Below are 13,203 nucleotides of genomic sequence, written 5' to 3'. Positions count from 1 at the left end.
CCCCTCTTCGCCTCCATGCCTTTTCACCTGTCCCCCTCTGCGGGGAGGGCTCTCCAGACACACACCGGGCACCGGGCACCGCGCCTCCCGCTCCGTCACAGCCCAGGGAATCAACGCGTGCTGGATCTAATTTTCCTCTGTTTTGTAATAACACTTTTTGATTAGTTTTCTTCATAGCCAGACTTTTGCTTCTCTCTCTGCTTTTTCCTATAATGCTTTTGTATCAATACTGCTGTTTTTACTCTTATTTGAATGGGTTTGATTTTTCTGGACCAGCTATTTGCAGGTGGACACTGAGGAGAGAGTCAGGTAGCAGCAGAACGCTCCCAGTTTCTCAGTATGAAGGTGTTTTTTTCTCCCATTGTTACCTTGAGGGGTACTTTCTTTAATATGTAGTTCCCATGTGGCCAGGACTCCTCTGGTTCTTACATCCTAACAGTTCAAAGGGGCGGCAGCGTGTACGACCATTTATTTTCTTCCTTCTGTTCTTCATCGGTCACTGCTATCAAAGGATGCCATCATTTGCCTTCCAAGGAGGTCTCCTCTCTGTGGCAAGTGGTGCTTCTTAAAACGTTCCCTTTATGGACTCCCATACACATTCCATGCCTTCTCTGTCTCCCTGACACACATGCCCCATGTTTCTACCCTGTCCTATTTGTAGCCATTCCCTCTCAGAGTGGGTATGAACAGAATTTTTAAAAAAGGAAGAAAAGGTTTTCTGTACCAAGTCACATTTTTGTATGGTGAAATCACTTTTTCTTTTTAATATAACTAACTCAAACACCTGTAGTGGTTACATTCTGTTCAGTTTTTGTCTTATGAAAGATCATTTCACTTAATCATTTTATAATATAACTCCCTCCCCTCATGCCATCCAGGCTGGGTTTTTGAAGTATGGGTTAATAGACAGTAGTCCTTCTTTAATTGGAAACACCTGCAAAAAAAAGACTGGGGCGGGGGGGGGGGGGGGGGGGGGAAGGAAGGGAGAGAAGGAGGGATGAAGGAAAGGAGAGAGATCACTCAGGAGACTCAGAAGAATTCAAAAATTTCAAATACAAAAAGAAGTCCAATATGAGCAAAATAGAATCACTGTAGAGGGAAGTGGAGCATTAATATACAAGAAGCTTATTAAAAGTAGCAGAGACAGACAGAGAAGGGAGTGCCACCCACACACGGGCACGCACACAACTTGATGAAGTGACAGGCTCTCCTGAACTAGATAACCGTCTCTTCCTTCAGCAGGATCTCCTGCAATGCGCTCAGTCCTCCTCCCAAACTCTCCAGAATCTCCAGGTGTGGGCTCTCTCGAGTCTCCATCATACTCTGGGAAATGCGTAATAAATGGCACCTAGGCAGGCTTCTTGAAAGAGACAGATGACACCTAGGGAACAGCAAAAGTTTGGCTCAGATTAGAGAGGGCATCATACTTCATCCCCTATAGGTCAGAGATTCGCTCCAGTAATGCAACTCCTTCTGTCCTCCCCAAAACTCCCCTCCAACGTAGAGCATTACAGAGACAGACGGAGAAACAGAATGCACCAGAAGACAAGGCATACAAACAGATGGACAAACTCACAGAACCATGGCCAGGGCTGGAAATAACAGTTGCCTAACCATTAGTAAACGAGAAAACAAGGTTTGAGAGAAGGTTTAAAATCCAGGCCTCTTGATGCCCAACTCAAGAACTTTAATAAAATAAAAGAAAGGAAAAAGAAAATCGATGTTCATACGAATAAGTGGAGATACCTTAAATGAAGGGTAAATACTGTATTAATGTTAACACAAAAACAAAGGACAACTATTCTCAACCTTATAGCAGACTAGATACACTCCCACTAAAAACAACAAAAGGTCTAAATAACATATCTCTTCAAAAATATCTTTGTATAGATCACCAACTCACACCATATACAAGGATGAACTCAAAATTGATTAAAAAAACTTAAATGTAAGACATGTGCTAGGGTTCTTGTTCCAGCATTAAGAAGAATCTGGAGAAAGATTGTGCATAGATTAAGTAGGAGTCCAGAGATGAAAGATAATTTTGAAAGGCACTGGGCGTCAGAGGAATTTCGTAGAGGGGAATTTAAATTGTGTGTGTGTGTGTTTTGGAATTAAAGTTTTAAGTGCCTACTTGGTTGGAGCTTCATTCATACACCAAAATTTTGTGGATTCAATTCCCGGTCAGGGCACATACCTAGGTTATGGGTTCAATACCCAGTTGGATTGCATAAGGGAGGCAGCCAACTGATGCTTCTCTCTGACATCGATGTTTCTCTCCCTTCCTCTTTCTTTCTCTAAAAATCAATAAAAACATATCCTCAGGTGAGGATTTAAAAAGGGAGAAAATGTCAAGTTCCAGCTCTAGTCAGTTCTTCTAAGTGGTGAGAGTGTCAGCCCACAGACTTAGGTTCCATTTCAGTCAAGGGCACAGACTCAGTTGCAAGCTTGATTCCCATCCTGTAGAGGCATGTGCTGGATGCAACCAATCTACATGTCTCACTCACAACAGGGTTTCTCCTTCTCCCTTCCACTCTCCCTAAAAAACAGTAAAAAAAATATCCTCTAGCCTGACTGGTGTGTCTTAGTGGTTAAGTGTCAACCTATGAACTATTAGGTCAGCGTTCAATTCTGGTCAGGGCATGTGCCCTGGTTGCAGGCTCCATCCCCAGTTGGGGGTGTGCAGGAGGCAGCCGATCAATGATTCTGTCTCATCACTGAAGTGTCCCTCTCCCTCTCTGAAATCAATGAAAATATTATATATATATATATATATATATATATATATATATATATATATAATGAGGATGTATTTTATAAGCTAAAGCATCTTAGAATTATACTTGGCATCAACTTTTCTTTCTCAGTGATACATAAAATAAGGGTATACATAAAAATGGAGTCACTGAAATATGGCTAGTTCTTAAACTATATAGTGTGCAGTTTATTTTTAATTACTTATATCTTACAGTTATATTATAAATATGCTTCATTATATATTCAATGTATAATAAAACTGAGTTAAAATAGATTATAATCATATTCAATGTATAATAAAACTGAGTTAAAATAGATTATAATCATGCCCTGGCCAGTGAGACTTAATAGGTTGAGCTTCATCCCATGCACCAAAATGTCACCAGTTCGATTCTCAGTCAGGGGGCGTGCAGGAGGCAGACGATCGATGTGTTTCTCTCTCATGGATACATGTGTTTCTCTCTTTCCTTCTTTCTCTCTCTGCCTCTCCCTCCATCCTCCATCCTCCATCCTTCCATTTCCCTTCTCTCTCTCTCTCTCTCTCTCTCTCTCTCTCTCTCTCTCTCTCTCTCTCTCTCTCTCTCATCAATAAAAACATATTTTTAAAAATAGATTATACTGCTGGTGGGAATGCAGACTGGTGCAACCACTGTGGAGAACAGTATGGAGTTTCCTCAAAAAACTGAAAATGGAACTCCCATTCGACCCAGTAATCCCACTCCTAGGAATATATCCCAAGAAGCTAGAAACACCAATCAGAAAGGATATATGCACCCCTATGTTCATAGCAGCACAATTTACAATAGCTAGAATTTGGAAACAGCCTAGATGCCCATCAGCAGATGATTGGATCAAAAACTATGGTACATCTACACAATGGAATACTATGCTTCCATAAAAAAGAAGGGATTCTTTTCATTTGCAGGAACCTGGATGGAATTGGAGAACATCATGCTGAGTGAAATAAGCCAGTCAATGAAAGAGAAACACCACATGACCTCACTCATTTATGGATAATAAAGAACATTATAAACTGATAAACCAAAAGATAGATACAGAGACAGTAAAGCAACAAAGATACTGTCAAATTACAGCGGGGAAGATAGGGAGATCTGGGGGAGATAAGAGATCAACTGAAGGACTTGTATGCATGCATATAAGCATAAACAATGGACGAAAAACTCGGGGGGGGGAGGGCATGAATGGGCAAGGGAGGGCAGTGGAATGATATGTACACATATAATACCTTAATTAAAAAAATAGATTATAATCATGGGTCAGGTTAACATAGCAGGCAGAGATAATAGAGACAAAATTAGAACTATAAACCTAGATGGCGATGGTATGTAAAGATAAAGGGGGTATGGTGAGGAATAGGATCTTAGATTTCAGGATAAAGATAGATTGGACTAAAACCTTAGGAACCAGGATATATGTATAAGGGAGAGTATGAAAATTTGGAAGAGTCTGGTTCTCAAGATGAGTAGGATAAGAATGGGAAAAGACAAGAATGGAAAGTAGGGTTGAAGCTCTAGAGCAGTGCTATCCAGTAGAACTTTCTACAACAATGGAAATATCTGTATCTTTACCATCCAATAAAGTAGCTACTGGACACCGAATAATGTGGCTATTGAATATTTGGAATGTGTCTAGTATGACTGAGGCACTGAATTTTTAACTTTACTTCATTTTAACTAATTAAAGTTAAATAGCACATGTAGTTAGTGACTGCAGTTTTGAACAGCGCAGCTCTAGAGCAAGGCTGCTGAATCCAGACAGAGGGCAGGGAGAGGGGCACCAGTCCCAGGACACTCACCAGCCGCTATGAACAGAAGGATACCAAAGCCCAGGACATAGTAAGGCCACTGCACGGAGACCTGGGGAGGGTCGGGCTGCATCCTCAGACTGTGGATCTCCAGGGCATGCAGCAACAAGGCCAGGAAAGCACAAGCCCCTGCAGGGTCACAGGGAAGTACCCTTAACCTCCTTCTGTGGTTCTCTGCCTTCCTTCCAGCCTTTCCTCTGACTTAATCAGACAGAGCCACGTAGCTCCTGCATGGAGGATCCTTTCTCCTGCTGGCACACCTGGCCCTCTCAGAGCCAGTAACTTCCACCCCCACATGCCTGTCTTGCCCTCTTTCCCAACTAATCTCAAAGCCCATGTGCCTCACCTTCCAGGGGTTCCCCTCATCAAAAATCCTTTTCCTGAGAATTCTCCCTGCTCCTGACTCAGCTGACTCAGCCTGGGCCCTCTGCGTGTGATGCTTTGGATGAAACTCAACCTCATTCTCCCACCATGAGCCTTCCAGCCCCCTCCATCTCATGGCAGGGGAAGGCCTTGGTCAACCTTTTAACATCAGAGGTCCCAAAGGTCAGGGATAGTCCCTTCCATTCCTTCATCTAAGAAACGTTTATAGTTTATTTATATCATATACTTCAATTATATTAGAATTATATTCTAGACTCTGGGACAGTCACTGGGATAGAGATTATGGTAAAAGGCCACCACACAAATGACCTCCAATCGATGTGGTAATGACTATGCTAGTTGGAAGTAGGAAGAACTGAAAAGCCCCAAAGAAAAGGGGTCATAAGTACAGAGGGGGCAGGTCTGAGGGTGGGCTACTTCATAGAAAAGCCAACCAAAGAGAGGGGCCTTCAAATCCTTTCCTAGCATCACAGAGACCACTGCGCTCCCCCTTAACTCCCCCATCTGCCCTTGGACCCCTCCCCAAACCCTCCCCAGGGCCGCATGCCTGCTCCACACCTGTGAAGAAGCTGCAGGAGACTGATATGAAAATTTGCCTCCAGGTCCTTGGAAAGAGCTGAGATGCAAAAGACGCCATGGTGAGGGTGGTGAGGAAAGACAAGCCAACTGCAGACAGCAGGAAAACTCGGCCGAGGATGATGTAAACTGCAGGGGAGGGAGAGTGGGTGAGTGCTGGGCACCCTGACCCCAAAGGGCAGACCCCACAAAGCCCACAGATCCTTGGCAGGGATGGTCCCTGGAGCTCCCCAATATGTGGTCTGGGACCAAGGTTCTGACCCTGCCACTTTGGCCCCAAAAATGCTCTGGCCCCATTTTGTTCCCCATGACATGGGAGTAAACAAACAAAAAATTTTAGATGGACAAACATAAAATAGCCTGACCAGGGTGGCACAGTGGTTGAGCATCAACCCATGAACCAAGAAGTTACTGGTTCAATTCCCAGTCATGGCACATGCCCAGGTTGCTAGCTCAATCCCCTGAAGGGGCATGCAGAAGGCAGCTGATCCATGTTTCTCTCTCATTGATGTTTCTATCTCTCTATCCTACTCCCTTCCTAAAATCAATTTTAAAAAAACATATTAAAATAAAACCCTGGTGACAAAATTTGTTACACAAGGAAACGTGAGGAATCACATCTCTATTGGTCACATTGTATAAGTCACTGGTGGAAAGTCAAGATGTTCTGGGCCTGGCCAGTTTTGCTCAGTGGATAGAGCATCGGCCTGCAGACTCAAGTATCCCAGGTTCGATTCCAGTCAAGGGCATGTACCTTGATTGTGGGCACATAGCCAGTGGGGAGTGTGCAGGAGGCAGCTGAACGATGTTTCTCTCTCATTGATATCCCTCTCCCTTCCTCTCTGTAAAAAAATCAATAAAATATATATTTTAAAAAAATGTTCTGAACTCTGCAGGAAATCCCTATAATCATCCCAGTTAATACAATAGAAGTAATGAAACAGACCCGAAATAGCAGAACCAGAGTCTTAAGGACAGGGTGTCTTATTCTCCTACTGTTGGCATGACTCAGACCCATGTTAAAATGAGTTTGTTTATATTCCTGAGCATGCAGAAATGGATGGCTGTGGGTAGAACAAAGAGACAAAGGTCTTGTTGAAGACCCAGAATTAAAACAGTGCTTCTAAACCAGAGACAATCCACCACCACCCCCACTCCCCCCCTCGTGGGAGATAAGTGTCACAACTAATGCTGGGAGGGTTCTACTGGTGTTAGTGGGTAGAAGAGGGCAGAGGTGTTATTAACCCGTAAGAAACAGGGGAGCCCTCCACATCAAAGACTACCCAACCAAAAATGTCAGTAGTGCCAAGGTGGAGGAACCCTGGACCAAAGAGCTCACACAGTCTGCCCCTTCTTCCCCAAAGTGGCTCTTCTTTCCTATCATCAGAAGATAATTCCTAAGTCTCCCAGAGTCACCTCTTTTCCAAGACAGACACCATCATGAACTTTCCAAGTTCCTTATAAAAACATGGTCTCAAGTGCCTCTTGGATAATGTGGTGCCCGGGCCTGAGCACAGTATCTACAGAGCTGCCACCCAGAGATGGACAGGTGTGTGGCCAAGGGGACAAGTGGAGGCTCTGCTCACCAGGCTGCTCCTGGTGGCTGCAGGGTGCTGTCTGGCTGGGCTAATGGCAGCCCTGAGAGGTGGGGAGCCTCAGGGAGTAGGGCAGGATTCCCCCCCATCACATGGGCCACTCTTTTCCCCAGAAATAAACTCGGTTGCTAACACATTGGCTCCTGACTCTGGTGTCAGCCTGGCACTATGAACCCCCTCCCAACCACCTACTTTCCTTTAACCCCAAAGGAGTGGAGACTCAAGAGAAAAATCCCCTCTTGGCTTATGAAAGCCTGTCCTCTGCCACCCCCAGTTCCTGCAACGGCCCCATCTCTCCCCAGTCCCCGCCTCGGTCCCTCCTTACTGGGTAAGGGTCGAGGCTTCAAGCACTTGGTGTGGAAGCAGTTCTCAAACAGGCCACTGTAAAACACTTCGAGGGACTCTTCGTTCACAAGGCGCACCCAGAAGGGGAAGATGGTGACCAACAGGATGAGCAGGTAGCCCAGGACAGTCAAGGTGCAGGTTATGGCCCATGTTAAGCCCCTTATGTCCCTGTTCTCTGAAGTCAGTATCATCTGTGTAAGGGAAAAGCGAGGGCAAGAGCTGGGGCATATACTCCCAACACTCATGTGGTACAAGGAGATAGCATCTAAGGAAATGCTAGCACACAGGTGAGGCTCAGTAAAGGCTGACTCCTCTGCCTCAATAAGCGTAACAGTCTCACAGACCTCTTCAGTGGACCTAAAATAACAGACATTTTCTGCTCCTGACTCATTGGATGATCTTAGGCATGAAGGGTGCCCTTTCCCACCTCTGTAAAATGAGAAGGTTGGACCACGCTGTCCCAAACTCTCCTGGCTCTAACGTTCTAACCATTCAATTGTTATTACCCACAGAAGAACTTCTCATTGCCCTCTCCAGTCAGCTATTTGCCTTCTGAGATTTCAGGATGAGGACCAGGGGGAAGTAAGAGCGGGTCTGAAGTGCCCTTACTCAGTGACTGGCCCTTTTGCTGCAGGACCCTGGGTTTCGATGGTCCACCTGGCCAGGAGGGGCCGTCTGCTGGAAAAATGAGCAGATCATATGCACAGAGCAAGCTTGCCAATAGTTTTAAAGTCTCAGAGACCTTCCTGAAGCCCCAGGTATCCTGTAGGCCTGGAGGTTAGGCCCTTAGTTAAGACCCTCAAATCTTCTCCTTAACCACCACCTGTCATTAAAGATGCCTTCTTTTGCCCTGCTGGTGTTGCTCAGTGGTTGAGTGTCGCCCTATGAACCAGGAAGTTGTGGTTAGATGCCCAGTCAGGGTACATGCCAGGATTTCAGGCTCGATCCCCAGGGTGGGATGTGCAGGAGGCAGATGATCAATGATTCTCTCTCATCATTAATGTTTCTATCTCTCCCTGTTTCTCTGAAATCAATTTTAAAAAAAATAGAATTTTTTAAAAAGATGCCTTCTTTTGAATGAGCACCTGAGATGTAGAAGATAAGAACTGGCTGGGCCCTAACCGGTTTGGCTCAGTGGATAGAGCATCAGCCTGTGGACTGAAAGGTTCCAGGTTCGATTCCGGTCGAGGTCCTGTACCTTGGTTGTGGGCACATCCCCATTAGGGGTTGTGCAGGAGGCAGCGGATTGATGTTTCTAACTCTCTATACTTCTCCCTTCCTCTCTGTAAAAAAATCAATAAAAATATATTTTAAAAAAGAAGAAGAACTGGCTGGACTTGGCTTTAGAAGCCCTCGACTGTCATCCCTGCTTTATTACACAGTTATAGCTGTGTAACTTCATGACGCTTGCTAAAACTCTCAGGAGTTTGGGTTTCCCATTGGGAAGAGGAAGGACATAATGCCCAGTGGGTCATTGGGAGGGCTAAATGAATACCGCAAACTGAAGGCTCAAGCACAGTGCTGGGACCTAAGTGCTTGGTTAAAGGGGGAGGGGGGGTTGGGGAAGGGGATGAACTTCTCCTAAAACTCAAACATTCCTGTTGAAAAGGGGGCTAGTGGCCATTCACAGTCTAAGCCGGGAAATGTATTCAACTAGTCTGCTTTCTTCTCTGCCTTTGCCAAGCCCGGCAGCCCGAGGAACGAGTTTTCCCCGAGGTGGAGAGGAACAAGTGGAGGAAGGAGAGGAGAGGAGTAGGAGCTTGTGGTGCTGCAGGAAGGGCAGGCCTGGCCAGAATGTACCCAGATAGCGTGTGATGACCCTGCCCACGTGGTGGTGCAGAAGAGAGGCGTCAGGAGGTGAGAGAGACACTTGACAAGGGAGATGAGGGGCACCCTGAGACAACAGAACAGCTCTTCTTTCCAAGTCATGCCCACGGCCAGGCCTAGAGCCTCCTGTATAAGCCAGGTGGTGCTTGGCAGCCCCAAGGATTCAAGCTGTGCATGATGACTACTGAAGACTGGGTCCTCGGAGGGCAGGCTCCACTGGTCCAGGATCCCAGTTAGTCAGTGAGGACCAGGGACCAGAAAACCACGGAGCTGTCTCTCCCCCCTCACCAGCCTACTGGCCAGCAGCTCAGCTCAGTGATTTACAAATGTGAAATTCAATGGAACCCGAGATTTTTCTCTAATAGCTATGTTCATGTGTATGTGTGAGAAAGAGAGAGACTAGCGGAAGGTAGGGTTGCCATTTTTTATTTTGTCAGGGCATACAAAAAAACCTGTCATCTACTATCATTGACTGTTGTTTGTTTGTTTGTTTTAATTTCTTTATTGATTATGGTGTCACATAATTGTCCTCACTTCCCTATTCCATCCTAAACCATTCCCCATGTATGCCCACCCCCCCTGTTGTCCATGACCTCTGGTTAGGCTTATATGCATGCACACAGTCCTTTGGTTGTCATTGACTGTTTTAATTATTTTAAAAGGACCTCAGGTCCTAGCCTGATTGGTTCAGTGGATAGAGCATCAGCCTGCAGACTGAAGGGTCCCAGGTTCCATTGCAGTCAAGAGCGCATGCCCTGGTTATGGGTTCAATGCCCGGTAGGGGGCATGCAGGAGGCAGCCAATCAATGATTCTCATCATTGATGTTTCTATTTCTCTCTCCCTCTCCCTTCTTCTTAGAAATCAATAAAAATATTTTTAAAAAATAAATACAAGGACCTCAGACACTGGAAGCAGAAGAACCGCATACTCTTATGTGAGGCCAGGAACAGCATCTGAGAACCACCGGCCTGAAGACAGGATCCTCAATCCGGGCTCCCTCTGGGAGGCTCCCTGAGGCACCCTGAAACAGCCCGAGTGCAGCCCCAGAGACACCTGGAAACTGTGCTGAGAGTACAGAGGTGGGCGCATAAAGGAAACCCCAGCTGGAACAGGGAAGAGACCAGGCGGGAACCGTCTGGACCTTGGGGAGGAAGGCCATTCCTCCTACTGTCAACCTTCCTCTGCCCAGACCTTCCGTGACCCCAAAGTCCCCAAAATGGGTCCCAACCAGGCCATCCACCCCCAGACACCACGCCGTGGGTCTCAATAGCTCAACGGGTTATGTTTAGGCCTGGGGAGCAGAGGGTGTCTTCTCCGTGTCTGCCCCTTCCCACCCGTGAAGCTACCTCCGCTCACCCTCCACCGGTTTCTCTTCCTCTCTGGGCCACCATGGGGTCTCCCGGTCTCCCAGTCTCGGGGCTGGGCTTCCCTCCAGGCCGCCCCAGGGCAGTGGGACCAGCCCCGCCCCGCCCTCGCTCCCGCTCCTCTGCCCCTTCAGCTCGAGGTCCAGGCTTCCGTTGGCCCAGGCCCGCGCAGGTAAGCTTGGTCTCCGGGCAGACTTATTCCTCTCAGATACCCAGAATAGACCGAATACCCTACTACCTCAGTAGAGGTACTTTTGGAACTTCTTTTAATGATTAAAATATTCATGGTAAGTAAGGTGCGACTTAGAGGTGGAAGAAGATGGTGCTTAGGGATTTCCAATGCAGCATTTCCATCAGCAGTGAAAGCCTAAAACTTATGCAGCCCTGACTTTATTAGGTAATGGTCACTGATTTTAAGGAATTTAACAATGATTTGTGATACCATCACAGAACCACATTTACATTTATTCTCCACCTCCAGATTCCCCCTCTTCCTCTCTGCATGCAATCTGGATACTGGAAGGGGAAGAGCTACAAATTTTTTTCTTGTGATGAGAACTTCTAAGATCTACTCTCAGCAATTTTCAAATATACATTATGGTATTGTTAACTGTAATCACCATGTTGCACACTAAATCCCCAGGATTTATTTACCTTACACCTGGAAGTTTGTACCTTTATGTCAATTCCCACAACCACCACCCTTACCTCTGGCAACCACCAATCTGTTCTTGTATCTGTGAGTTTGGATTTTTTAGATTCCATATATAAGTGAGATCATACATTATTTGTCTTTCTCTGTCTGACTTATTTCACTTAGCCCTCAAGTAGCAGGATTTTTTTTTTATAGCTGAGTGATAATTTATTGTATATGTATACCACGTTTTAAATTTTTTTGTTTTTTAAATATTTTTATTGATTTCCAAGAGGAAGGGAGAGGCAGAGAGAGATAGAAACATCAATGACAAAAGAGAACAATTGATTGGTGGCCTCCTGCAAATCCCACACTAGGGATTGAGTCTGCAACCGGGGCATGTGCCCTGACCAGGAATTGAACACATGTAGTTCATAGGTCAACACCCAACCACTGAGCTGGGCAAAATTTATCTTTATTGTTCAAAGTATTACAGACGTCCCCACATTTTATTTACCTTAAGTCGTTTCCATGTCTTGGCTATTGTAAATAATGCTGCAATGAATATGGGGGTGCAGATATCTTTTTAAGATAATGATTTTGTTTCCTTCAGATAAATACCCCAAAGTGGAATTGCAGGATTGTATGGTACTTTTCTTTCTAATTTTCTGAGGAACCTTCATACCATTTTTCATAATGACCATACCAACTTACCACCAACAGTGCCTCACACATTTACCCCAACCAGGGCCAGGGATCGAACCTATAAAGCAGGTATGTGACCTTGATCTGTGTGCAGGCCAATGCTCTAACCACTGGTCAACACCGGCCAGTGCTAGATATAACCAGTGTTGATTAAACAGAAACAGTGTGTAGTGTTGAGACATGAATGGCAATTACAAAGATATTAGCAACTGGTGAAGTTGTGTTTTGGTTTTTTTTTGTAAGAGGTATAACAGTGAAGGGAACAAAGGCAATTGTAGCCAACATCCCTCTACTGCTCAACTAGCCACCAAGTCTGGCAAGTTTCCATGTAAATGTCTCTTGCATTTGACTGTTTCCTTCATAGCCCAGGTCTTTTCAGAAGCTTCATGAAAGAGGCTGTCCTGCACTGAGTCTTCACACATGGGATCTTGAAACATGTAGGGTGTGATAGGCAGAGAATGTAGGGAACAGTAATGTGTGTGAGTAAAAGGACACAAATACATACAGTGGGTAGTGCAGGGACTCCTGTGTTACCTAGAGCAGACACGCCCTTCTTGCTGGGTTTGCCTTGGGGGAAGACTGAGGTGAGACTTTTAAGTTGGGTTGAGGCCACTGTGGAGGATTCATTGTCAGCTTATGAAGTATGGACTCAAAATATGAATAAATTATTTTAGGGAGGTGAATATGGGTACTTAACCTCTTATAAAGACTAGCAGCAAGGAACCTATGTTAAGGGTCTATTCCATCCTCTCTCATCTAAAACCTGACTCCTTCCTTATTCTAAATTCTTCCAAGGACACTCAAGACTTTCTAAGGCTTCCTGGGCTCACACTAGTTCACAGGGATCTCTTCTTGTAAACTTCTACATTATTTACTGTTCTATGACCTCTCACAGTTATATTTTCCAACTCAACTCTAAGCTCAAGGGTGGGTAAGGGTTAGGTGTTTTGGTGTGTTTTTTTCAACTGAGTTTCAACATCTCATAAATAATAATTCAATAAATACTTGCTGAATGAAACATTAGCCTAAAAACACCATTCAAGACTGTATGCGTGAAAGAAAATCTTCCCAAACATAAGCCATCTCGAAGTCCATGATGTGCAATATCTAAGCCTTTGTCCTCCAATTAATCAAATCCACCTTTTTAAATAGCCATATATACCAGATAACAGTAAGATGGAAGATCGAAA

General features: G+C 45.1%; 1 protein-coding gene across 1 annotated transcript; it reads right to left on the bottom strand.

The window, feature by feature from the left end:
* Positions 1 to 978: 978 nt before the first annotated feature.
* Positions 979 to 7,734, bottom strand: TMEM225B (transmembrane protein 225B). Its single transcript, XM_084881450.1, is given in 5 exon segments — positions 979 to 1,349; positions 1,352 to 1,381; positions 4,574 to 4,711; positions 5,525 to 5,671; positions 7,463 to 7,734. Coding segments are annotated over 5 exon segments (714 nt in total). The 5' UTR covers positions 7,728 to 7,734; the 3' UTR covers positions 979 to 1,215.
* Positions 7,735 to 13,203: the final 5,469 nt, after the last annotated feature.

This window comes from Pipistrellus hanaki (assembly GCF_964339955.1).
Source record: "Pipistrellus hanaki genome assembly, chromosome: 4".
In the NCBI taxonomy this organism is placed as follows: domain Eukaryota; kingdom Metazoa; phylum Chordata; class Mammalia; order Chiroptera; family Vespertilionidae; genus Pipistrellus; species Pipistrellus hanaki.
This window is presented reverse-complemented; position numbering and strand designations above follow the sequence as displayed.